The sequence below is a fragment of the Neopelma chrysocephalum genome, unplaced genomic scaffold, assembly GCF_003984885.1.
Source record: "Neopelma chrysocephalum unplaced genomic scaffold, ASM398488v2 Primary Assembly neopelma1_96921, whole genome shotgun sequence".
NCBI classification, from domain to species: Eukaryota; Metazoa; Chordata; class Aves; order Passeriformes; family Pipridae; genus Neopelma; species Neopelma chrysocephalum.
Genome location: NW_020925564.1, coordinates 1,064,377 through 1,091,402, shown reverse-complemented (window position 1 = coordinate 1,091,402; position 27,026 = coordinate 1,064,377). Strand labels below are relative to the sequence as shown.

At 36.9% G+C, this 27,026-nt stretch overlaps 1 protein-coding gene across 25 annotated transcripts in view; it reads right to left on the bottom strand.

The window, feature by feature from the left end:
* MPDZ (multiple PDZ domain crumbs cell polarity complex component) overlaps nucleotides 1-27,026 on the bottom strand; it is a 101,815-nt gene that overhangs the window by 62,875 nt on the left and 11,914 nt on the right. For 19 of the 25 annotated variants that reach the window (XM_027670653.1, XM_027670654.1, XM_027670660.1 and 16 more), the window contains 14 exons: nucleotides 26,171-26,384; nucleotides 24,138-24,266; nucleotides 22,798-23,001; nucleotides 18,741-18,855; nucleotides 16,310-16,398; nucleotides 14,536-14,731; nucleotides 13,157-13,255; nucleotides 11,078-11,157; nucleotides 10,220-10,366; nucleotides 9,189-9,356; nucleotides 8,039-8,224; nucleotides 5,001-5,210; nucleotides 3,309-3,425; nucleotides 737-895 (listed from right to left, as the gene is read on the bottom strand). In XM_027670653.1, coding sequence (XP_027526454.1) covers nucleotides 737-895; nucleotides 3,309-3,425; nucleotides 5,001-5,210; nucleotides 8,039-8,224; nucleotides 9,189-9,356; nucleotides 10,220-10,366; nucleotides 11,078-11,157; nucleotides 13,157-13,255; nucleotides 14,536-14,731; nucleotides 16,310-16,398; nucleotides 18,741-18,855; nucleotides 22,798-23,001; nucleotides 24,138-24,266; nucleotides 26,171-26,384 — 2,113 coding nt within the window. The remainder of the gene's footprint in view (nucleotides 1-736; nucleotides 896-3,308; nucleotides 3,426-5,000; nucleotides 5,211-8,038; nucleotides 8,225-9,188; nucleotides 9,357-10,219; nucleotides 10,367-11,077; nucleotides 11,158-13,156; nucleotides 13,256-14,535; nucleotides 14,732-16,309; nucleotides 16,399-18,740; nucleotides 18,856-22,797; nucleotides 23,002-24,137; nucleotides 24,267-26,170; nucleotides 26,385-27,026) is intronic. The other 6 variants (XM_027670655.1, XM_027670674.1, XM_027670661.1 and 3 more) reach the window with 5 other exon arrangements.

Genomic DNA, 27,026 nt, shown 5'->3' with positions numbered 1-27,026 from the left:
AATTTCTACAATGTGGCTTTCAAAGATGACTGCTAGGAGAATGGAACTGGAAGGCTCTGGGTTAGCAAAATAAATGTAAAGACTGTCAAGAAAAAAGAACACAAAAACCATGGGGAGAAAAAAACACAACTCTGATACAAACAATCAAGTCATTATGGGTATGTGACCAGGAACAAATAGCTACTGATCTTTGTAATACTCTTAAATAAATCTTCATTTATTGACTTTAAATAGGATTAGAAGCAATCAGAGTTTTGATATATATATATTTATTTTTAATTACTGAATCATTATGAAAATTTCATTCAAAACATACTAACATACTAACTATGGAGCATAAAAGCACAATTTAAGATGAAAACTTACACTTGTTTTCATAGTAAAATACCGTAGAACAACACAGTCATTTTGTGTTACCACTCCTTACTATGCCTTAAATAACAATTAAGTTTTTCTACCGACTGCTCACCATAGCTTTAATACTGCAAACATCTCACCACACTTTATCTGGCTAAATCATGCTTTATCTAAGAAAAATCCAAGCTTTCAGCCTTCTATCTGCCTCTCTCTTCATCAGAGATCTATAAAACATCAGCACTACTCCAAACAAAACTTTAACCTGGTAACAAATAGTGCATTTTGAACCAAGATGACACAAAACATTTCTATCTAACAATATAGCCTGTTCACACTTATAATCAAAGTTTGTCTTTGATAAAACCATCCTCCTTTTTACCTTGGAAGTTGATAATGCAAGAGAGAAGCTGTCGTTCACCTCACCGCTACAGGCACTGTGATGCAAAGCTGCCACTGAATCCTGGAAGACGTCTCTCTCTAGAGAATACTGTGATTCAAAGGTGGACTCATCTGCTAGATCTGCCTCTCCGGAGTCCACCTAACAACAAAAGCAATTCAATCAGCCAAGCTGTTACCATCACACCACATAAGCCCCAAACACATGCACATCAGCATCTCCATACTGACACTTTTCTTGTTTTTTTTCTTTTTTCACTCCTTGTTTTACACTGAAGTTACATTTGCACAGTACAGTAGGAAAATTTTCTGCTTCAGTAACAATCTGTGTTACCACATCTTTAAATGTTGCAAAGAATATCTGAAGTAAAGCAAGAGTCTCAACCAGAATAAGTTACGGGGCTAAGGCAGGCTCATGCCTGTTAATAGAAGTACAATAGATGTTGGGAGAATTCTGGTGTATTTCCTGGTGTGAACATTTGGATTTCTTTAGGGCTTCTTTTTGTTTTTCTTTTGAATTTTCTGTTACAAAAATTAACATGGAAAAAATAATGAGCTTCATTTGGTACCACCTGTCAGGAATGTTCTCTTGACTCAACTTCTTAGGCTCAATTATTTTTTATACTCTTTTAAAAACAATAATTCAGAAATTATAATGCTTTACAGTACATTTATAAGAAAAATTTATTACATGATTTCTTATGATTTTTACATTTGACGACAAGATTATTATGGACATTTCTACATTTCTTCTATTCCTCTTATATGAGAAATTAAGTTTTTAAAAGAGTTTCAGACATGGACGTGGGTAGTATTTTTTGCCCTTTTTTATATGAAACATGATTTTTTTTTAAGACTCACATACTTTCAAATACTAGAATAAAATTAAGTCATAAAGGACCTAATTTATGGTGCTTCTTAACTACATTTCGATTATAATTTCATCTCCCCTGGTAGAGCTCCAGAAAGTAGCGTATGTTAACAAAATGATCAGTGAGTTTAGAGCCATGACATACCATAAACTTGTATATAAGCACTCATCTGCAGAGACAGGACCTAACTTGTTTTCCAGCCCCTCTAGTTAATCACATTGTGAATTCATCATAGTAACTGCACAACAACAATAGCAACAATCTGCTGAGATTCAACACAGTGATTCCTTTTTGCAGTAAAAAGAACCAAATTTTTTACTATTTCAAGCCTAAAGACTTAATAGCTAATTCAAATTGCTCCTTCGCTGTAACTTACTCTCAGTTCATTGTCTGACAAATGCACATTAATGTTACCAAAGCTACGCCCTAAAAAGGTATTGTGAAATTCAGGACAGATCTGTAGAATCTGAGTGCAGATCTATCTATGAAAACCAGGATCTCATAAGTGCAGTCTGTAACCACATCTTCAGTTGGGTGACTGCATATTTAGTTTCATATTTTGCACATTTAATTAGACATCTGACAACTCTATCAATGTCATATATTTTCACTGCTTTTTTCACAAGTTTAATTTTTTTAAATATGAATCACAGATGAAAGTCAAGTTTTTTAAATACTTTAGTTTTAATCTGATCTTTTCAACACATCTTTAATTACGGGTTATTTATAATATATAACGTGTCTTCTTCATGCTTCTTAATGAACGGAATAAGACAAATACCATTATCTAATTACTATAGAAAGATAACAACTGCAGAATTAAAACCAGGCAGTCTTGCTTAAAGGCAAGTTATTAAATCAGCTTGTCATTTACAAGAGTGAAAAAACAACAAATCTGCTGGAAGTAGCAATGCAGATATTTTCATCCTGGAACAATCCATTCCAGGGTTTTTTTTTTCGTTTTGTGGTTTTTTCCTAATGAAATAAGTCCTAGTGTTTAGTAGAAACTGCTTCCCTGCTAAAGTCCTCAAAAAAAGAGGGTATAATGACTTCAAAAGGGGTTGGAAGGGGTTTTTTTGCTTTTTTGTATTTCCTGTGTCTTTTTAATCTGAGTTCTTATTGGTAACTTCTGGGCTATGTAAGGCACTGAATGCTCAGGTAAGCCGCATTGTTTATACAAGTGAACAACTTTTGACCTTGCAAATCTCATAATCACTGATTGATGTTGAAGGCTGAAGAATATAATTAGAAGGAAGTGTTTGCAGCTTTTGAAGACAGACAGCATTCCTTGTAAGGCTGGATTACATGCCAAAAGGGAGTACCAAAAAGTTTTCAAGGTAGAGAAATGATACATAGGGAAAGAAACACATGAACATTTCTCTACACAAGGTGAGATTTCCAAAGGGACGCTCAGTGCATGCAAGGAGATGTGGATAGCCATGCGCTTTTGAAAACATCAGCAAAATACTTTTTTTCCCCAGCAATTAATGTATCACAGATTCACAGCTCATGCAAACATCTCTAGATACCAGTTTCTACCATGTCAGGATCCATCCCACCTATGGTAGATGAGTAATGTGGTGAGAGTAAACACTAAAAAAAAAGCACGAATAGTGAAAAAGCAACTCCTTTCATTATAAAATGCAAAGACTGAAGAAAACTTTGGTAAGTTGGGCCACTAACCAGAGCCAGCTCAGCATGGAAGAGGGCTGCATCAGCTGGCCCCTCCTCCTCAAGTGACTGGGCAGTGTAGAAAAAGCAATCTTCCTTAGCAGAGACATAGCCCTCCTCAGGTGAAAGCTGCAGAAAGAACGAAGCTCTGAGTCGGATGAGTGGCCTGGACACAGGAGGTGCAGACTGCATTCTGGAGGGAGGGGGCAGTTTAGAAAGGCAAATGGATTCCAAATGTAGCAGAGTTCATTTCAATCACAGTCACAGTACGGGGCAGGTAAAGAGATGATTTTTTTTTTCAGATTTACTAAATTGATTCAGCTTCATACCTTGTTTTACAACCTCAAGTAATGAAAAAGGCCTATCCAGTTATATCACAGAGCCCACAACTTAGTGTAAACTCATTTTCAATTTCTGTTTTTAATAAAGACATTCTAAAACTGCCACCACAGCTGCCACCAGAGAAAGAGCCTAACAGCAGAGATCTTGAAATTCTTGCTAGTCACAGAGCAATCTTATTTGCAGGCAGGAAGACTTCATCCACTGTGTTTTACTACTGTATCTGCCAGGTGGAACAGCCTCTAGAGGACAAAACATAATTCTGACTATAAACCAATAGCTTTTTCTAATATAATTTGATGGTAGGTGGATTTGTCCAGTACCACAAAAAAACAGTGATTATTTGCAATGTTTAATTACTTGGCAAGCATAACACATGAAATATTGAAGTGTAAATGCTGAATATTTAGAACTGTTTGGAACAAAAATAAAACCCCACACACATTTTCTCTTTTGGAATGACATCTTCAGTATAAAATTTTTGACTTGCAAGACACTTCATTAATTTAGTCTCCATTACAAAAAAAGTATTTAGAGTTAAAAAGTGCCCTCTTACTATGAAAAGCAAAGTTTCTAGGGACCTAAACAACAGTCATTCCCTCCCACTCTCTCCACAGAGATCTACTAAGAATTAAAATTTGATATCTGCATCCACAAGGATTATAAGATTATGAATTCATGAAAAGCAAAAATGAACTTCTAAGATTATACTTGAGCTTGCTTACAAATATAGAGAAAAGTATCTTTCTTGTATGTATGAACTAATGCCATTCTACTGGTTTGAATTTAGCACACCAGGGACATTAGTTCACTAGCATCCTTACTGATACATTATCTTGGTCACCTTAGGTCTCATTCAACCTCCTTTTTTGAATTGTTACAGATTACTGTCTAAAATCAAGCCTGAAAAAAAAAGTTAGATGTATACAAACTGAATACCACACACTATTACATAAACAAAGTGTGCAGTCTAAATACAAAGACTGCATATACACTATGTCTTGCAAAGCAAAGGAATAGGTAAATTCCAGGCAAACCACATAAACCCAACTTTATGTCCCCATCAAACACATTCAGAGAACCACGTAAAGTGTACAGTGTACAAAATTGTGCCTGTCAACTTTCAGCCCTGAAAGACTCTGCTGGTTGCAAGATGATTTGGTGCTTTCTCAGCTGCAAGACAGGTGTGCTAGGTCCTCCAATTACTACACCAGTCATACACTACCCAGGCCACTCCTACATGCAAGGAAATAATTGGGCCACTCAGCTATACCCCAGAACACACAAAGTGTATGCAGAAGACAGGATCAGCATGTACCAGCTTAAATGACAGGAAAAGTACCCATTGAATTCCCAAATCCTTACAGGCAGTGGTTTGGCAACTCCTATTTTAACTGTTCCTGTTGGAGCTCCTTTCAGTGCTTGTACTGCTTCCTCCAGGCTGCCATTTTCCAAATTGATATCGTTGACAAACATAAGCCGATCTCCAGGAAGAAGTCTGCCATCTTGCTCAGCCACACCTCCAGGAACTAATGAGCGAATCACAATTACAGTGTTTGCTGGATCAACAGGATCCTAATTAGATAAAAGGAAGAAAAGCATTTCATTTTATTTACTCTTTTATGGCTTGAGAGGCAAATTTTTATTTATGAACTTTTACTAACCCAAGGGAGTTGGGTTATTAAGAAGCTAGAGCTCTCCTCCAGGTGAACCCTCAGCAGGAACAAACCGTCCTGTCTGTACTGCCCATACATTTAGACTTTCACCTATTTTTAATTCTTCAATGTGAAAATTATTAATCCTTACTAGGTGATGTCCCATCATGCATCTCCAGTATAAAGTATTACTAAATTGTACAAGTGAACAACTTTTGACCTTGCAAATCTCATAATCGCTGGCTGCTGTTGAAGGATGAAGAATATTATTAATTGCAGAGTGTTGTCTGTACACATCAAAATTCAAGTACTTCCTACTGCAATGACATGTTGCAGACCCCATCCTCATTTACACTCAGTGGTCTGAGGATACAAGTGGGCAATGCAGGCTAGGGCAGAGGTAACACGTGTATTTTAGTGGACAAAGGACTTACTTTCAATAACTCTCTTATACTTCATGGCACCAGATCTTGCTCAACTAAGAAAGCACTTAAAAGGTAAGTTCTTGTGCATGACTAATTAAACATTTTATGTGAGAGAGGAACATATCGATACAGCACTCTAATCAACAAGACAAAACAAAATGGTGTTTGCTTTAAAAAAAATAAACCTGTTTTGAAGTCCCCATCCTCTGGTGCACTGATTTTTATAAAAAAGCTAGCATCAAATACCAGTAACAGGAACATATGTTTCTGTCATAACAATTATCACAGGTGCAAAACATTTGTGTGATTCTTATGGAACTACATTTACAAGGCACATCATGTTAATAATTCCAAGACACAGTTCATTTGAATGCACACACAAAAAAGAACCCCAAGAAACATAATCATGTAACAGCTTTACTGATAGCAGAAGTAAGAGAAAACCAAATGTCCACAAACAGGCACAAAAACTGTAACAAGTTTCCACGCCAAGACATATATCTGAAAAGATGGACACCATCAAGGCAACACGTAAAAACCACAGAAACTGGGAGACTGCTGAAAGCTGGTGTGAGAGAGAAGTGTTGAGGGAGGGAAGGAGGAAAGGAGGGAAGGACACTGAAAAGAAGTGTCCCTGATGGCAGTTAACGGAGTAAGAAGAATGCCATGGAGTTACAAAACACTTCACAAGTGGAAATATAACTAGCATTGCTGGAGATAGAGCTTGAGCTTGAACACCGAAATCTTCCTCACTATTTTAACAACAGATAATTACACTGTTACTTTGGATGACAATACATGTCACTTTTTTTTTTTAATAAATACCTCTCTAGTCAATGTGACAGTCTTCTTTAGGGTAAGAAATTATGCACACTTTTCTACAGGCCTGCCACTGTATAAAACACGAGGAATGTATTAGTATGACTGTAACTGTCCTTAACTGTAGTCACTGTTCATTGAAAATTAATTGAAAATTTGAAGAAAACAGTAAAATACAAAGATAAATCTCCCTGTAAATTTATTGTTCACAATCTTAGGTGAAGGCAGAAACTTCAGTGACAAACTGAAATTTTTTTACTGCGTGTCAAAGAAGAGAACATAGGACAACACAATACTATAACATCAAAAAATAAGGTAAGTTTCAGAAAGCCAACTAAAGCTGTAAGACAGAATCAAATTCATATTTGAAAAATATATTAACCAATTTAAGGCAGTTCCCACAGCCCTTTAGTACTATTATCCATAAACAAAATTCAGTGACTTACGCACCCACAATTTGTGTTAATGCTCAGAAGAGGCTGAAGCAAAAATATACTTTACTGTGTACTGACACAGACTTCAAATACTCCAGCTCAGCTATAACATCTCACTGCACAGCAACATGAGTAACATATGAGAGAGTAGTCATTGTTTCATAAAACAGACACTTGACTATGCCTTTATCCTTTAGATTATTACAATACACTGCTCTTCACTTTTATCAGTGTGCAAATGCGAAATCTAAGGCATAGGTTAATTCTAAGCAGTGCCCTGGGGGCACAATTGCCATCTGGAAGTGATCTCCAGATGTGAAAGCGCATACTCCAAGGGACAAGATCCAGCAGAAACCTGGAGGGAGACTGGGTCCTGCACCACCACCAAACAGCTCACCAAAAGCTGATATTGACCATAGTATAGGGAGAAAATACTTGAAGTCAGATTAAAAGTTATCCACTGAACAACTGGGAACAGGAAGAACATTTGTTTTGGGACCCTGACCAAGTGCAGGCAAGAGACAGACACTGACCTGTTCATTGGAACACACCAAGAATCATAGCTTACGTATCCAGGAATTCTGAAGTCAAATACAAAATGAATGGGGATGTTTAAGCACGTCCTGGACAAACTGCAGCTAAGCAAGGGATTTCAGAATTGCAGCTCTGGATTTTAGTAAATCCTTCTTTAAGCACCTAAGTCCTTTATTGGATCTTGCCCTAAACACCTCACTGCAGGTGCACACTACATGGCTAAATGCCTGAATATTCTGGCTACATCATTCATTGTCCCTGGGTCACTAGAAGACAGCTTTCTGAAGACCCTATTATATAACGGATTATCAGTTTTTCTGGAACCAGTATTACCATCATTAGAACCTACAGTCTTAATACAGAAAGAAGAATATGTAATGCAATTAGTGAGATGCCTAAAACTAATTAGTGATTAGTTTTACTCTATTGCTTGGTTTCCATTAACGTTTACCCTTAAAATACATATTTAGAACACACTGTAAGATGCAAACAATACAAAGTATTTTGCCCTCTATTCAAAGAAGTGCAGAAGTTACCTGATAGTCCAATATGCTAAATCCAAGCCCCATACTTCCTTTCTCCAGCTCTATGTTCTGTACTTCTGTTTCCCACATTGCCAAAGAAGAGCTTTGCACCTCTTCCATACTCTGACCCTCATCGGCTGCTTCCAAAGCTGTTCCCTCTGTGTCCGAGGAGCCAATGAATCCAAGTTCTATGTGAGCCTGAGAAAAACAGTAAATGTTTACCAATAAAATGTAAACCCTTGTGCATATGCAGAGACAAAACTCTGTTTATGATAAAAAAAGATCAAAACTAAGTGATGTATCTCTAGACACAAAGGAAGTTCAAGCCCTCAGTAGATTTAATAAACAAGTCTGATAAACCTAGCACAGAATTCACATATCCTTTTAACAAAATAGCTCTGCTATAAGCATATGAAAGTACTCCCTGGAAAAATTTTTACAAAATGGAATTTCTGTCAAACAAAAAACATCAAAAAGCTTCATTAGTACATGCATTCAAATATACAGGAAATATCTGTTATTAAATGGTATGTCTAAACGTAATAATACTGACACTAGTCAGAATATTCAATAAAAGAAAAAATACACGCACACATACACAGACATCTATGTTCTTCACTTGGTTTCATAGAAAAGTTTAAATCCTATAAACTGGATTTAGTGCCTTGCCCAGAACTTAAAATTAACTGTGTCTCTTTTCATACAAATGCTATTGCTTTGCATACTACACTGTAGGCCAGCCATTCCTACATGTTTAATTCATCAGACTGCCCAGAGCTCTACAATTATGAGTGACAGAAGCATCAGCCACTGAATGCACACAGAGTTCTGTGCAACACAAACCCAGAAAGCAAAGTTTAAAACAGGAATGAATATATTCAGATTCTAAACAACACACAGTTCAATTCACCATACCCCTACATCTCACCTACAGAACAGTGGTACATTACTCAGACAGACAGCCCTGCATCCCAGAATATTTCTGCCCATGACCAACCAGGATTGACATCTTCTGGGGCCTAAAGAATGGCTAATAAACATAATTTGCCTTTTCCTATTTGTCCTACAATATTAAAACATATTTCTAATCTTGCAAAAGAACTTGATCTGTTTCTTTCTCAAGGAAACAGTAATTTTCAGTGATCTTTTAAAGACACAATACCTTTTCTGTGAGCTGAACCTCAGATAGACTTAGACTCTCTAGCACTTCTGGTTGAGCGATGGGGGGAGCTACTGGACGACAGCACACCATTGTCACCTTAATAGGCAGTTCTTTCAAGATACTGACCACATCCTTGTGGTTTTCCCCAATCAAAGAGATCTCATTCACCTCAATAAATAAACAATACATACTGGTTAGAACTACAGAGTATTTAGAACAACAATGAACAAAAAAAGCCCCACAAACCTCAACTCACTAATCACCTCAATAAAAAAACAAAGAAAAATTCCCATGCTAATAGACACTGTCAACCCCTAATTTCTATTCAGTTCAGTGTTCAGAATCAGCACCAAGATAAGTACTGAACTGAATGTACAATCTTATAAAATTGCATGACACCACCCTACAAGTACCACATACTCTGCAACTTCATGTTTCTTGCATTCATGTAAACAAAATTCACATTTTAATTCTGAGAAAATAATTTAGAAAAATAATCCAGTGTTCAGTACCTTCACTGTGTAGGGACATTCCTATTAAATCCTACATATTTTTGCTACATATTCTTTTTTTGTGACTGTCCTGGTTTCAGTGGCGATAGAGTTCATTTATTCTCAGTAGCTGGTGCAGCGTTGTGCTTTGGATTCAGTACGAGAACAATGTTGATAACACAGTGGTGTTTTGATTGCAGCTAAGTGTATTTATCCTACAGAAAGGACTTTTTAGTGTCTCGTGCTCTGCCAGTGAGGAGGTACAAAAAAGAAAAAGTAGCTGCATGGTACTTAATTGCTAGCTGAGCTTAAACCATGACACAGACCTTGGACTGTCTCTGAAAAATCCGCTACCAGCTGAGAAATAAATGTAGGTATCTGCATTCACATAAATACACATAAGTGCACATGAAGTGATGCTCAACCACTAACTGGTATGCAGTTAGATATGCCACATTCCCAAGGTCATAACCCATGAGAAGCAACTTACTCAAAAACCTTACTGAATGTAGACTAAGCTAAGGTAGTATTTTTTCTTACTTCCAACAGTTCATCTCCACTGAACAGCTTGCCACTGCGTCCAACTGGCCCCTCCGGTAAGATAGATCTGATGAAATGATGTCCCACTGTAGCTTCAAGGCTTATCCCCAACCCACTGCTTTCACTGAATTTGTTAACTACAGCCACCTAAAGTAAGATTAAGAAACAGTTACATTTGACGTATTTACAGCCATACCTGTTACTTCCCATTTCAATTTACAAATTATGAGGTCGATATTCCAGAAGTGAGAAACTACAAGTATTGTCATGTGTAATGGGGACAGTCAGGTAAAAACTGAAATTTTGATCACATACCACTTCACAATACACAAGTAAGAACTGTATGACAATAATATATCTAATAATACACACTTCTGCAGACACACCACCTATGGCATATGATTTTGCAGTAGCTCCTAAACTCAGATACCGCTTTTCAACTGTATCTACAGTATATGTTCTATACATTTTTTACACCATTACATCAAACCATTTATTCAGTATGCAGAATGGGTATGAAATTTCAAATTCTAGCTAATGAAGGGAGCTTTGAGTTTCATATTAAATATTTTTTTTCTATAATACACATTTATTCTCTTGAAGCTAGGAAATTGATGAAACAATACTCACAGGCACAGCAACTTAACAAGTCTATGACTGTTTGGCAAAATACAGAAAAATGTATATCCTCATACAAAAATTATATAAAAAATAATCTCAAGAGACTAAGAGGTATATGTGTAATTCTTATACATGAATGAACAAATACAATGCAAACATATTTCCATCCATATGTTGTTAACATAACAGATGGGCAGATTAAAGGGTATTTAATAACAGTAAATAGAATTTACCTACCACTATTTCATAATTCGAACCCATAATCCTCTGCCACTTTATCTTTGTAGCTTCTTCTTCTGCAGTAGTTAGCTGGAAATCTAAAAATTATATGTGAGATTACTGTGACAAAGAACAAAACAACTAGTCTATTCCTATAAGCGACAAAGTATATGGAACATACAAGATGGCACAATCAGGAACATATAACATGACACAATCTCCTTCCCCTGATGCCAGAACTCTCCCAAATATGACTAAAAACCTGGCATGTTTTGTCTCACCAAGTTTGGGTTTACCAAAAGAAAAACCTGCAAAAAACTGTTAAGATTCCAACCCTGCAAAACTAATTGTGTATTTTGAAAGAAATGAAGTTCAGTCCAATAGTTTGGTGTGTGCAGCTGGGAAGAAAGGACACATATTTAAACTAGCCTCAGAATTGAGTGAATTTATTGCAAATTTTCAAGATAATAGGCACAAAGAATATTAAAAAGTTGCAGGCATGCCCTGGGCATGTGTTAAATCAAACTGTATGTGGGCTGATTAGACTGATTCAAGGAGATGGCTGAAATATTGAAAAATGTAAACTGCATACTAATCCTTTCAGACAGACACTTACATTGCATTTTACAGAGAGCATCCAAAGACACAATCTTGAGATTTTGTATTTTCAAAACCATGTGCACAACTGTAAAAGATTTTTCTGAAACTGTAAGCCCTAGAGGACAGTGACAGAATGCAGGAAGTCCCACTCTATTTTTTTTTTTTTATTATGTTAGACTCACATATGTGCACACACACAATGACATAAGATTCTAACAGCTAAAGAGTAGCAGTGAACTTGGAAAGAAAGGAAGTGGATAAAGTAATGATGTGGTGAAAATCACAGTGACAGGCTAGGCAGCAAACTCTGGCAACTCTTAACTTGATTGAAAGTTTATTTGCAGGCTGAAAAAACTGAGAAATGCTTTCTTCCTGCTCATTTTCCCCTCATTCACATTGTCTAGGCTCTATTGCAGGAAGAAATAAAAAGCAGTAGTTAGATATAACAGCCAGCAAGCACAGCAGGTTTAACAGAACCCTACATATTCAACGGCCGTGGTCTGGACTGTGCCTATAGTAAACACCCAAATAAACCCTTCAGATCTGAATGTTCATCACAGGCAAAGACAAGAATCTTCATCACAAGGTTCCCAAATCCCACTGATTCTAGTAAGAATATAAAATGTCTAACAGCCTTGAACAGTGTTTTAAGTCAAGTCATTGCCTGGAAACATTACTATACATAAAGCCAGATGATGTGTGGCATTCAAATAGGACAATACTTTCCCCAAAGCAGAGACCCAGCAGTATCTGAAGGAAAGGTATTAAAAAGAAATTCCTTCATCTATCCAAGATAATGGAAAGCATGAATTATGAAAAGATAAACATCACAAAACTTTTCAGTTCCCCTTTCGCTCTGGAAGCAGGAAAATGTCACAAAACACGCCACATGCTGTCTCAATCTGGAAAACATATCATCACATAGGACTTCTGAAATGCAAAACAGTGTTCTAAGATCTCAAGAGGGAAAAAAATACTCATTAGAAAATAAGAAAGAGTATAGGAGAAGTCGGAGAATATCAGTGCACTAGAACTGACTGAATTTCAAACGTTACCAGAGAATACAGATTGAAATTAATGCAAGCTCAGGAATTTGTGAAAAGGAAGTTTATCAGAAGAGGTGGAAGTCCTGGAACTGTAGCTGGGAAGATGCAGACAATTTGAAAGATAAAGTATATTGGGGAATGAGGAGGAAAAAAGTTTTTTTCTAGACTAGACTAGAAAGAGTAGATACACAAAACTGGACTAAGAGAGGACCGAGCAAGTGGCAAAAGCAGACTGCTTCATATGGCATCTTTGGCATATAATTATTTTCAGACACATACAGTAGTCATGATCCTACAGCACTCATGATCAAGAGTACATGATTAAACATATAACTACTTTGACTTTCTAGTTCTACCTTAGCTAAACAGCACACAAATAGAAAGACACAAAAAACATGTGATCTTAGTGTAAGCACACACAAGTGCATCTTCATAGAATAAAATATTAAACCTTGAGAACCTGTCTCCTGTTGTTTCATGTCATCTCCAATATTTACCACACTGGCACTGCATGGCAATGATGGGGATCCCTGCTCTGTTTCACTGTTATCTGGAAAAAAAGAAGAAATCTTTTCAGCTATTTTATGTTGTAATATTCATCAAGCTCACAGGTATGCTTCAGGGCATCGACTCCCTCTTCTATTGGACTTCAGAGTACAGTAGCCACATTTGACAAATGGAATCTGGCACAGGGGGCCCAGAAGAAACATCACATTTCAAAGACGTTGTCTCTCCTGTTAACACTTTGCCTTCCCCAAAGAGTTTTCAATAGAACAAACAAACAACAGAAAAGCACAACTACCAGTAACCGCATTTCTATCACTGAAAGTATATCTAAATACATTCCTTAGCATTCTTGTATTAACTTTTTTTTTTGTTTTCTTTCATGCAATTCAAGAAGTTGACACTGAAAACAAAAATGCTACAGACTTGGAGACTTGCATAACTGACATACTTTTCATTTGCAGAAAACCTCTACCACAAAGTTGTTATCTCTGTTGCTGACTGTCAGATGTCTTGAACATCTATCGGCTGGAGAAACAGCACTGAGCATTTTGTCTTCACTTTTTGCTAAAGCTGGGAGTGAGAGGATGACATACAGATAACATACTGCTGGGTGTTTGAAAATCTTGCACAAGGTGGGTATTATGCCACAGCTGATGAATTATGATGTACTTTTACTGACGCCAAAATATAACACAAGTAGCTGTTTGTGCATCCAGCCTCCAGTCAGGTATCTTGTGTTCAAGCACACTGACTTTCAATATCTGGTACATACACTTCAATATGTGCAGAGTATATAAGATTAAGCTTCACTAATCTCATGTCATCATCAGCAAAATTAATTTGGGTCTTTAGCTTATGAATATTGTACACACACATCAGATTATTAATAACCTCTAGATGTAGGCCACATCTCTTGTACCTGGAGCTTGTGACATGCAAGAGTGAAAGGAGTTGAGATTTGCTTTTGCTCATTGAGGAGGCTATCTGCTTGCTTTTCAATGCAGCTTTCACTCTTGAGCATGAATAAAAGATTTGCTACCTTCTTGCCATTTGAAGATTTGCAAGATCAAAATCTTGAAGCAATTCAGACAGAAGTGCAATGCACAGCAGGAATTTCAACACTCAATTTGAAAATGTAGCAAATAATACCATTATGTCTACAAGGTTAATCAAATCATAGTAGACCACGTTCTGCCCTCATGTAGAGCAGCTCTGCCAACAGTAATAACTACCTAGAATGAATCTGGCCTATTTTATTTCCAGTTTGCAATTGAGAAGAAAAATGTTTCAAGCCAACTTCAAAGCAAAGTCAGTTTTAATTACCTTTGGCTGTGCTACTATCCTTTGTTTGGAACTGTAAGTCCTTTTCAACAGGAGCATTGAAGTCCTCCTGGGGCGGAATATGATTTTCCTGCTTAAGACCTCTTCTGATCAAAGTGAGCCGAACTGTTTGTCCTGTGTGCCGCAAAACGTCAACTGCTTGCTGGTTAGTAAAACCCTGAAGATTTGTTCCATCCACCTGCAGAATTAAGCAGCTTTTCAGTCCACCCAGGAAAAAAAAAAGTCTAGGGCAAAATAATACAGTGAGCTCTCAGCATCTGTTAGCCTAAGCACAAAGCAAGTGGAGGGGCAAGAACAAAACCACACAGCTAGGCGACAACCAGCACTACAGCAAAGAGAGGGGAAGTGCTCCAGGTGCCCACAATGGTGCAGCTGGGCAGGTCTGCTCTGCAAAGTGGGAGAGCACACAGCATGTGCTGTGCAGGGCACATTGTGCAGCCTGTCTGCTTGACCACTTCAGCCATCTCTACCTCCGAGGAGAAAATACTGGGTGAATAAACCAACACAGCCATGGCTAGGAGTGCTGGGGACAGGAGGGTTAAGGAAAGATACATTGATCCATGGTGATAGGAAGAACTAGAGAGCACAGTCATTCTGAGGCCAAGGAACCTCAGATACAGGGAATTCTACTACTGAACACCATGAAGTCCCATTTCCCAATCAAACACTGTCACAACCAATCATATGTTATCACTGGTTCATCATTTTAATATTTTCAAGAATGAGCTTTTGGCCTCCTCTGTTTGAAACTATCTCATTAATTCAGTGGTTTTTCTGGAACTCAAAACTTTGGCATTGCTCAATTTCATCCCATTATCCCTAGCACACACTCAATTTTATTCTTCTCCCTGCAAACTGCGTAATATCCTTTCTCAATTTATCCTTTCGTGCCTTAAATTTCTGAAATACTTCTAATAATACTATGTTCCTGTAGTTTTTTCTGTCTATCTACACAACACACATATTTCATTATTTTAATCGCTCTTCCATGAAGAACGAATCCCCCTGGACTCTTAGCCATTTTGTTGTTCTTCTCTTAATTTCTTCCACCTCTGCTGCTCTTCTAAGTGTAAAGTAACCAAAAATCACATGGGGTTATTCAATTTTTTCTCCACGCTTAAGCAAATCATATTTAAAAAATGTTTATTATTCTTTTGTCTGAGAACACTCAAATAGTTTTCTTCTTCTGCATCTGCAGTAGAAGAAGCAAACAAACTGCAATAATCAAGCTCAGCCATTTGTATTCAGCATGTAAATCATTACCAAAAACATATACACTTCCACAAACAAACATGCAGGCACATTTAGAGAGAGACATTAACTTGCTCTTTGTGCTGCCTAAGGAGAGATCTATGAGAGACACAAAAATGCACTCCCTCCTGATTTTCACTACACAAATAATATTTTATGGATAAAAATATGTTCTTTTTTCTCTGAGCACCTAAAACTTTTATAACATACTTTTAAAAATAATTTTGAAAAGTTGCACAAATTTAATCAAATTTTAAAACTTTGTACTTACTAAGATCCTACTGATAAGATACACACATGAAATACAGATTTTTTAAAGAAGTACAAGTTAGGAGTGGATAACATAATCAGAAAGAGAATGTGATCAAATATTCTATCAAAAAAGGCCTCATAATTTCAACATCGTTTAAGTATTTTAAAAAAGTACTACATGAGCATTTCTTTACAACTTAAAGAAGCAGAATTTCACAGACAAGTGATCTCACTTCTTTCTGTGTTTACTTACAACTATAATTTGATCTCCCACATGGATTCTGCCATCATGTTCAACAGCACTGCCCTTTGTAATGCTTTTTACAAAGATACCAGAAGGTTCTGGGATGAAGAAACAGGAAAAATTAAGTTAACTAATTTATTACAAAACAATTTAAGTACTGCAACAATCTCCAACTAATGGCACCAGTCAAAGAGAGAAAAAAAACAACCCACAATCTCAAAGTAAGATAAGAAAATAATCATGAAGAAAAGTAATGATTTAAGTAAAACATACATATTACTATTTTCCTAAAGGATGAACTTGATTAATGTCAGCTTGCATTGGACCACATTTCATCCAAAATCTTACAATGCCAAATTCACAATTCTTGCTGGAAAACAAGAAATATTTCAACTTACTTTAACCAACATCAACAAGGAACGTATCTCTGACTTTTGTCAAATTTAGACAGAAAATTCAGCTTGAGTATACTAATTTGGTAAATTCTGAATTTTCTATGTACTTAATAATTGCTTAAGAAAATGCATGTTTGAATAGCCAAATCCAGAAAATTATAAGCAAACAGGACTACAACTTACATTTGAACCAGCTTTTAAGTACAGCTGCCAATATTAGATAAAACAAAAATTGAAAAAAAAAAATACAAATAAACAAACAAAAAAACCCCAAGACATAACTATTTTAGACAGTTATTAATATTGAATCAGAAGGGAAAGGAATATATAGAGAACATCTACAGAAGCAACATTTTACTAAAAGAAATTCATTTCAGGAGAAACACACTTGCCTGTGTAACAACTTTAACAGCTCAATAAAGTGAAAATCTATGGAGTTCCTACATGCACATTTTGCACAGTATACATGAAATTGAGAAAAGTAACAGCATAAACAGGCATGAAATCAGGTCTGACAGTTCCAGGCCTGTAACACTGATATCAGAAATCTTAAAAGAATCTACTTTCTCTCAACAAATGTTCCCTCTGTTAAATGAATATGTTTGATATGAAGATAATTCACTACAAAATGCATTCTAAAAGTTGTCAGATCCTTTACAGACCTGAAGTTACATTTTACTGGCCCTTATTATGACAAAAGTTAGGAAGGAGGGCTAGTGATCCAATTCAGCTTAGGAAAAATAAGATTACAAATATATTAAAGTCACATCACTGATGAGTCTCTTTTTTTTTTTTTTTTTTTTTTTTTGTTTAAGCCGTTCTTCCACCCACAGGCTGGTCTTACTGAATTCCAGGCATTCTTATATCCTGTAACAGCTCTACGATAACATAAAAAGTTGTTACTTGTCATTCATGAAAGATTCAGCCATGGATCTTTTTGTCCAGTAGTTTTACTGCTACTTCTCTGTCAGCAAAGTTATTCTGTAACTAAGTGTTAAGTCACAAAACTGAATTAGCTAATCAGTTCCTAGGTTAAGAATGTTCTATATAGTTAAATGCAGCACAGTAATTTCAAATCAAAGACTGGTGATACACAAACACTAAATCAGTTAAAATATGCTCTCAGATCTATCACATGTTCTACATTTTAATTTGTCTTTTAAAGATTCAACTGGAAGCTCCTAAACTGTGGACTTGCACAAAACTGTGACCATCCTGTCCTATGCAACAAGACTGTGAAAATTTAGTCCAGATTTTCCAAACTGACAAACTAAGCTATACACTGCCAATAATGTGGAGTGCACCTATCCATACATTTTTCTAACAATATATATGTGGGTGTAAGTCAAAGCAATAGCTCTTTGAGAAGTTTTGCAACACATTCAACAAACATCCCTTCCTAGCAATACCGGATTTGCCAAATCCCCCCTATGGAGGCCTAACAGAGTTCAGAATAATTTTTCAGAAAAATGCACTGGAAATTGCAAAGTAAAAATACACACAACCGTACAGGAATATTGTTGCATGTGTTTATTTAAATAAACTTACTTATTGTCCACAGGCCAACAAACATTTATTTTATCTAGAAGTCACTAAGGAATTCTTGATCTGCCAGCAGCACCATACACATTGTTAACAATTTAATAACAATGCTTTCTCAACTACTCAAATGGCTAATGTATTACCTTGTAAGAGCCTTTTAAAAATGAAAATATAATTTTAAAAGCCCAGCTATTTCTAACAAAGAGGGCTCAAACTATTTTAGAACTGTTTTTCCAAAACATATAAGCATAAGCTTTAGCCAAAAGTGAAGACAAAAACTGATTTAAAAATAGAGGTGGGATTCTATAATAGCACCAATTGCTTTTATTCTGAATGTCCTTCTCACAAAAGGAAAATAATTCTTTTTCCCTTATAAACTTTAAATAGATTTTCATACTGTTAAGGGTTCTTTTAAGAGATGCTATACCAAAATTAAGTCTTGGATGCATATATACCATAGTATGCAATAGATTGTATAGTAAAGTTCAGAAATCGACCATTACCTGATGTTTTGTCTCCAATGTAACCAGCAATAGTTATTCCTAAACCCTGGTTATTTTTAGTAAGTTCAACATTAAATTTCTCCCCATCTTCACAGCCATCAATAGAAGCATCTGCCTAATAAGAAAAGAGTGATTAGATTTTTTTTTTTCTTTAAAGATCCTTCACATTCTTTAATGTCATTAACATGTAAAATTAGATGCAATCATAAAAAAGAAAGTGCAAACTTTCCTTACCTTCTTTGCTGTTCACCAGAGAAATGAGAAATAGGTTAACAGTCCTCATGGTGAAGCAATACAGGAGATCATGTACTCACCACCCCACTGCTCCAGCATATTACCTCTAACCTATAAAATCATTATTTGATGACTAAAATGATTGGTGAGATTTGTATAAATTGAATAATGAATTTCTTGTACAATAAGTTAGACATATATGTATATGAATATGTAGCTTCCTACCCTTCTGGTGCCTCCTCTGAACCAGCTTTAGATGGCTGGGTTATTAAAAAGAAGAAAAAAAATCATAATTCTATTTTGTATTCTATTTGTTTAAATTTCTCTGCAATAACTACAGCTATGTTTTTTAAACTTGTCAAGTTTAAAAAGAAGTTAAAAGGAAGCTATAGTAAGGCAATTACAATTCTTGCTTTTGAAAGACTTAAAAATTGTGTTTTAGTAAGGAGCAGTTATACTTCCAGCTAGCTAAATAATTACAATTTCTGTTAATATCTACTATAACCCTCTAACTTTCAATAACAAAAAATTTGGGAGTAAATGATTAATTTATTTACAGTTAATGGAAGTAAAATACATATTAAAATCCCATTTTTACAATAGTGGTTTTGTAGTAAAAGAAAAAAACCTACTTATAAAAATTAATTTCAACTTTAAAAAAGTTTTGGTTTTAAATTTTTCATCTTTCAGTTGTCTAAAGCAGACAGTTTCTAGCCATTTCAATATCTGATATATACTACTATGTGATTACACGTAGAAGGCTTTAATTTCATTGTATTTATATGGGCATCAATATTTATGCATACATTTAAAACAGGATTTCATAAAGTAAAAATCCATCAAGATCCTGCTATACTCTTCTTTTATTCTGTGCTTTCTGCATGCCAAGTAGCAGCTAATATTTTTTAAAGTGTAAATATGGCAACCAGGCAGATACTAATTAAACCCAGTTTGATTAGATAAGTATGCATGTGCCAAAAGAAAGAAGACTTCAGGAGAGCTATGATGCTACTTGCCAAGACAATCTGACTCCAGTTCTTTATCCGAACAACTCCAACCAAAACCAAACTTAAACACAAGAAAAATAAATTGCTACTGCATTAACCATCTCTCTACTTGATAATACAGGATTGTTTTGGCCAGAGGTAATACCACTAAAAAATTGATCCAATTTCTATAACCTCATGAATTTTTACAGGATAGACATCTACAGGTGACCATGACAAGAAGTGGCCATTTTGAAAAGCCATTCTGCTCTCAATAACAACTGTAAGTGCATCTTTAAGTCTTCACCCACACTGTATTTGATTACAAGAAACTAACAAACCAAGCTGTTTGCATCATCACTTGAGACCCAAATCAGTAAGTCTTGTACAACCGCTAACAAGGTGCTCCTTCCAAGAACAAGACTTTGTATATGCAGAAGTTTAAAAACAGCCTACCTTCTGCCAGAAGAGATGTACTAGGAAGAAGGTATTGAAAAGTAAGGAAATGGAGAAGAAGGTGTCAAAAAATTTAAATTTTGCCCCTTGGCTGCTTTGAGCTACTTCCTCAGTACTAGAAATCTTATACATCCTGCAGCTGCAGATACTTCCTTCAACATTGCATCATATACTAGTGGTGATGGTGTTGTATCCAGTTCTTGGCCAGTCACTAGTGGCATCCCTCAGGGATCAGTGTTGAGCCCAGCCCTGTTTAATATCTTTATTGATGATCTGGATGAGGTGATTGAGTCTACCATTAGCAAATTTGCAGATGACAACAAGTTCAGAGGGAGTGTCAATATGCTGGAGGGTAGGAGGGCTCTTCAGAGGGACCTGGACAGGCTGGATCAATGGGCCACATCCAGTGGTACGAGATTCAACACAGCCAAATGCCAGGTCACATGCCCTTTGGCCACAACAACCCCCTGCAGCACTACAGGGTGGGGAAAGAGTGGCTGGACAGTGGCCAGACAGAAAGGGACCTGGGGATACTGAATGAGAGGAAGCTGAACATGAACCAGCAGTGAGCCCAGGTGGCCAAGAAGGCCAATGGCATCCTGGCCTGCATCAGGAATAGTGTGGCCAGCAGGACCAGGGAAGTGATTCTTCCCCTGTATGTGGCACTGGTTAGGGCCTCACTTGAATCCTGAGTCCAGTTCTGGTCCCCTCATATTGAGATGCTGGAGCAGGTCCAGGGAAGAACAACTAGGCTGGTAAAGGGACTGGAGAACAAGTCCTATGAGGAGAGGCTGAGGGAGATGGGGTTGTTTAACCTGGAGAAGAGGAGGCTCAGGGGAGACCTCATCACTCTCTACAACTCCCTGAAAGGAGGTTATAGCCAGCTGGAGGTCAGTCTTCTCTCCCAGGCAACCAGCAGTAGGACAAGGGGGCACGGTCTTAAGCTGTGCCAGGGGAGGTTTAGGTTGGACATTAGGAAGAGGTTCTTCACAGAAAGAGTCATTGGGCATTCAAATGGGCTGCCCAGGGAGGTGTTGGAGGCACTGTCCCTGGAGGTGTTTAAGGAAAGCCTCGGTGTGGCACTTAGTGCCATGGTCTAGTTGACAGGGTGGTGTTTAGTCATAGGTTGGACTCCATCTCAGAGGTCTTTTCAAACCTAGTTGAGTCTGTGATAACCTCAAAAAGGCAAACACTGAAGAAATATACACAGATTAACTGTGTATATCAAATTCAGGTGTTTTTTTGAGACATATTTTTTCAGACAAGTAATACTAGGGCTAAATATGGATCCTCTATCTAAAATGCTGAGAGGTTTTATGTCTCTGAGTGCTGTAAAGACATAAAAGCACCAGTTTGTCTCTCCTGTTAGATGCTCAGAAGCCTCCATGTTAAGATTAACTTTCTTTGCCTTATAGCCACAAAAGAGGGGATGTTTCTTTTTCACAAGTACCACTACAATGGACAGGGGTAAAATGATGGTAATCATGCATAAATTGTTATGGTTTTTTGTCTTCTGAAGTGACCTGTTTGACACCTAAATTGTAACTGGGGAGAAAGTAAACCAAAAAATCTTTCAAGGCCTAAATTCTATGTACCTGGAGGCTCAAAAACAATGAACTTTTTCTTCTCTCATTAATTTACTCCACATATTCACAGTTATATGTATCTGATCATAACCACATGTGACAAAACAGTACTGTTCCTGGCTCTTCTGAAACCAGACTTCGCTACAAACATGCAAATGACCTATTATGCAGAGGTTTTGAGCTGACAGGTCATGATAATATATACAGCATTTTTTAAGAGGCTGACAGTTGTAGAGGAGTAACAATGCATAGTACAATCATCAGCAGGGGAATAAGGGTAGCAGCTGGTCAACATTTTTTAGAAAACATCTAGCAAATGAGCAATGCCAGGTGATGTAGGAAAGAAGCAACTGTGTGCTGGTTGGCACAGGGAGGAAATGTCTGCAGAGCTGAAATTATATGGAAAGAAGAAATATTTCTGGAGAGGAAAAAGATAAGTGGACAGAGAAATGCTACATAGTCAACTAGTTCTGTCTGAAGAAAAGACTTCACGGCTTCAGTTGTTTCTAATGTAATAACGTACCCTTGCAATAAACCCAGAACAAATTGTTAATCAAATTATACTTATGGGAGTCCTAAACCTTAATCCCAAAAGTCTTATGGAATATAGTTACTTGAATTGTGGACTCATTATATTTAAATTCTCCCAGACTGTCAGATGAGAACATCACTATTGGGAAAGAAAATCCTGGTTTTTGAGAACATAAGGACAAAAGACATTCAAATAGCAAGTAAAAAGAAAGGAAGTTCATAGTAGATATTTGCAATGAGTTAAGTATACTCACTGTTGCTTACCTGTTTATCTGGTGTGGAGGTGGGTACTGGGGTACCTGGAGGAACTGCTGGTAGAGGTGGCTCCTCAATAGGACCCCTTGCAATTACCAGTTTCACTCTATTTCCACACTGCCTTAGAACTTGTGCCACCTGCTCACTGCTCATTCCAGCTAGGTCCGTATCTCCAATTTTCAAGATGTGATCTCCACTACACAATCTCCCATGCTGGAGGAAAAATAATGATGAAAAAAATCTTTTAACATCCTGCTACTTCTTCCACGTACCATACAGTTAGAAAAAGACCACATAGCAATAGTCATTTTTACGACATATGAACCAGGTGACTTTTTTTGGGTGTCAAGTCAATATCCTGAAAACATGGAGAAGAAAAGAAGGTTGCCCAATAGCATGCTAGTTCTACTTGGAATTTCCAAAGAAATACCCAGGAGATCATTTTTTAAACAGTCACCTAAGCACACAAAAATAAACATGTTTAGTTATGATTACTACCTTCTGATATTTAACAACTACATGTAGACTTCAGAACTTCAGGTTTCATTTCCAAGCACACTTCTAAAGCCAGCATAAAAACATTTATTCTGCTTTGCACTTCTATTTAAAAACTAGTTCTCAGGATCAACCATAATTTCAAAATAAAATTAATTTCTCTCTTACTGTGATCCAGTTATTTATATTGCTTTGCACTGGTTTACTCTCCTACTGATTTACTTTTAATTAATAAAAAAGCTTTACATGAATTTAGGCCATATGATGTGTATTAAAGAGACAGATCTGTAAAAGGAACCTATCTACCTGCTCAGGGAAAGAGCATTAATGCAGCCCTGGGTACCTGTCCAACAGACAAGCTTGAAATCAGCTGTGATAACCAAATTCAATTCACACGAGCCCTTCAGGCAAGAGCAGAGCCTACATTCTGAAGCAGACACATGAAATTACATGTCTGCTCCAAGCCTCAGGAAGCCCAGAAGAGAGAAGCAGGTTGTCTTAGCTGTTAGGGCAGAGCAAGTCAATCTTTGGAGTTCCCCCTACCCTTGACTACAACCAGTACACTCATGAAAGAATTAAGAGTGTAAATGAATATTGACCAAACATGTATTATGTAACACGTTTGAAAATGTGATTTAGAGTCTAATCCAGCTTTTACAAATGTGCAAATCCCAGCACTAAACACACATTTATATAAATATAAATTTATATAAATTTTATGTAAATTTCACTACTTGTTCTTTTTTTTTTTTGCATTTATCTGGATAAAAGCTACCAGTATTTAGCATGATCATAAAAGTAAAGAGTAACTGCACACCTTACTGAATGGTAACAGAAAGGTGGATTGAATGTACCTGATCAGCCACCCCTCCTGGGAGGATGGTTTTAACAATCACTCCAGTTGACTTTCCTCCTACTATCCCAAATCCCAGACCTGAGCCATCATTCACCAACTCTATGGTCTCCACATGCTGCCAGTGAACCTAAAAGGAACAAATATAAGCTTGCAAATGATTAAAAACATAGATTCATAGAATATATGATTTTTATAGGTATGAAAAGACCCTTAAGATTATCAAGTCAAAATCTTAACAGAGGTATTAGAATTTGCAAACTATTTTCTCTTTTTTCTTGAGTATGTTTTTGATAATGGAAGGTTGGAGGAAGGTGGACATAAGAGACCTTTCTAACAATTACTATTTGGTATAAGATTTCACAATTTTTAAGCAATAAATTGCTAGTTCCATAACAGGCGAGCTTCTCTGGTACAAAACAGAGCTGGGTAGTGGGTCAGACCTTTTGAAGAACTTGTTGAATTAACTTAAGCAGCAACCTAGGGCCGCCCACCTTCACGCCCCTTTGCAGTCAGTAAATACTGCTGCTACAAAATCTCATAGGACTAGAAATTAAAATCTTCAGCTAAGCACATGTTCACATTGGCCACTGTAACAAAGCACAGGTGAAAGCAAAATCCCAATTCAGGGATTTTTAAGGCTGAAAGTAGCACTAGATATTGCAAAGTAGGCATGAGCAGAATTGCCTCATGTAATGAGCGTAGATTTTTGCATTGTCTGATGTCAACAGCAGCAGAATGAAGCAGATCTGATGGCAGACTTGATGTTCTGACAGGAGCAAAACTGCTCTGAAAGAAAGACAAATGCTAGGTTGCTCACATGGGGCATTACTTGAAGGGACAACTGGAAGCTCATGGTGTGCTTTCTCCTGAAGAATACGCCCCACCATACACTCATTGGAAACTTGAAACTGCAGCTGGTCCTACATTAGGTAGGATCTTGAAGGAAGCATTTATTTTGGCATAATCCAGATATTGCAAATTCAAAGCCCTGTGGTACCTGTTTGGAAATCCACAGTCTTAACATAAACCAATGATGATCAACCAAAGCCTGAAGGAAAAACGACAGCTCCTAATACACTGCATTTGAAAGCAAAGAGAAAACTAGCACTGGGAAAAGCATGCTAAAAAACCAAAAGCTGTGGCATTTTGAAAGGAACATTTTTTCAAGCCAGGGAAGCAATCACATAGAGAAAAAAGTGTGTCACAGCAATACTGGAAGAGAGCAGGCCTCTCCTTTGTGCTGGCCGGAAAGATTAGGTCAGTCAGCTGCATTCCTGCACACAGATGAAAAGAATAATTCTGACATTCTTTCACTAAAAATTTTATGCTAATGATTAAGAAAAACACTAAAACAGCTGCTTTTTCCAGACTGATTGCTCTCTATACTGCTGGTTATTGACTCCCTTAAAGAAGGGCCACAGATGACTGAACAGCAAAACCTACAGAAACTGAAGACAGGTTGTTTCATCCCAGGACAACAAGGCATTACATGAGTAAGATACCAGCATTCAAAAGAAAGGAATTGTAGCAGAGCTGTTTTCTGGGGGGTCCTAAAATGCATCCATGCACATGGCATTTTAATGTTGCTTGTTACTCTACTTGGATTCCCCATACTAACAGAACAGAGAAACAAACACACAAGTACCTATTCAGCTGGTGGTGTGGATCAGATTGCAATGCCTCAAAAAATTCTGTTTGCCCAAGCAGAAGGCAAAGGAAAAAAAAGATCTTGTTTACTGTAATCTCAAAATAAAGTTTCATCAAGGTAAATACGCTATATTTGCACTGGTAGATACAGATAATTTGATAGATGGGAGGAAGGAATACATCCAAGATGAAGATTTCCCCCCAGCAAACCTGAATATTTTCTACTCTTTGCATGGGCAAAGGTACAGCAAAGATAAACAGAAGAAAAGCGTTGAGAAATTTGAAGGTGTGTACATACAAGTTACAAAAAAGTCTCAAAATCCTATATGCAGTAAGTACATACATGACCAGAACTGAATACACAGATGTTTGGGGTATACTCACCGGGTTGGAATGGGCTGAAACTGTGCTAGCAGCAGATGGAGACCGGGAAACTACAGGACTGATGAGCTGAGGAAAAGTGCCCCTGGCCACAACTAGCTGGACATTATCTTTTGCTTTCTGCAGGATGCTGATAGCCTGTTGATGCGTAATTGTCTGATCAAGGGCTTGTCCATTAATAGCAAGGATTTGATCTGCTTCCTTCAGCTTTCCATCTCTGTCACACAGATGTAAACAGGGAAGCGGGATGACAAAACAAACAAACCAGAAAAACCAAGGAAGCATTGCCACAGAAATTGCAATATTTTGACAATTTTCCAGTATTTTTAATAACCCAGTCTCTATTCCCCCCACTTTTTAATCCCTCCCTGCAGTTTTGCTGAAAGGAGCTGATGCGGCACCCTGGTGATCGCTTCCTTTGAAGCTAATCCCACTGCCACTGTCCCCTGGCTACTACCCCCTAGCCAGCTTTCTTCTCCCTGTACCCCCATGCGAGACTAAGCATATTAATCTCAGTCATTCCCAACCACAGCCTAGGAACTTGTGTTTATTCTTGACTTTGAGCCTCCTGCTTTACACATCATCAAGTGCTCCACTTTGTTCAGTGCCCCCATCCTGAATATTCATCAAACTGTGGAGTGGAACACACTTTCATCAAGATGTTACAGAAACAAATTTTGTTTTGCTGAAAAACAAGGAGAAAAAAAAGGAAAAGAAAAAAAGAAAAAAAGAAAAAAAGAAAAAAAGAAAAAAAGAAAAAAAGAAAAAAGAAAAAAAAAAAAAAAAAAAAAAAAAAAAAAAAAAAAAAAAAAAAAAAAGAAAAAAGAAAAAAGAAAAAAGAAAAAAGAAAAAAAGAAAA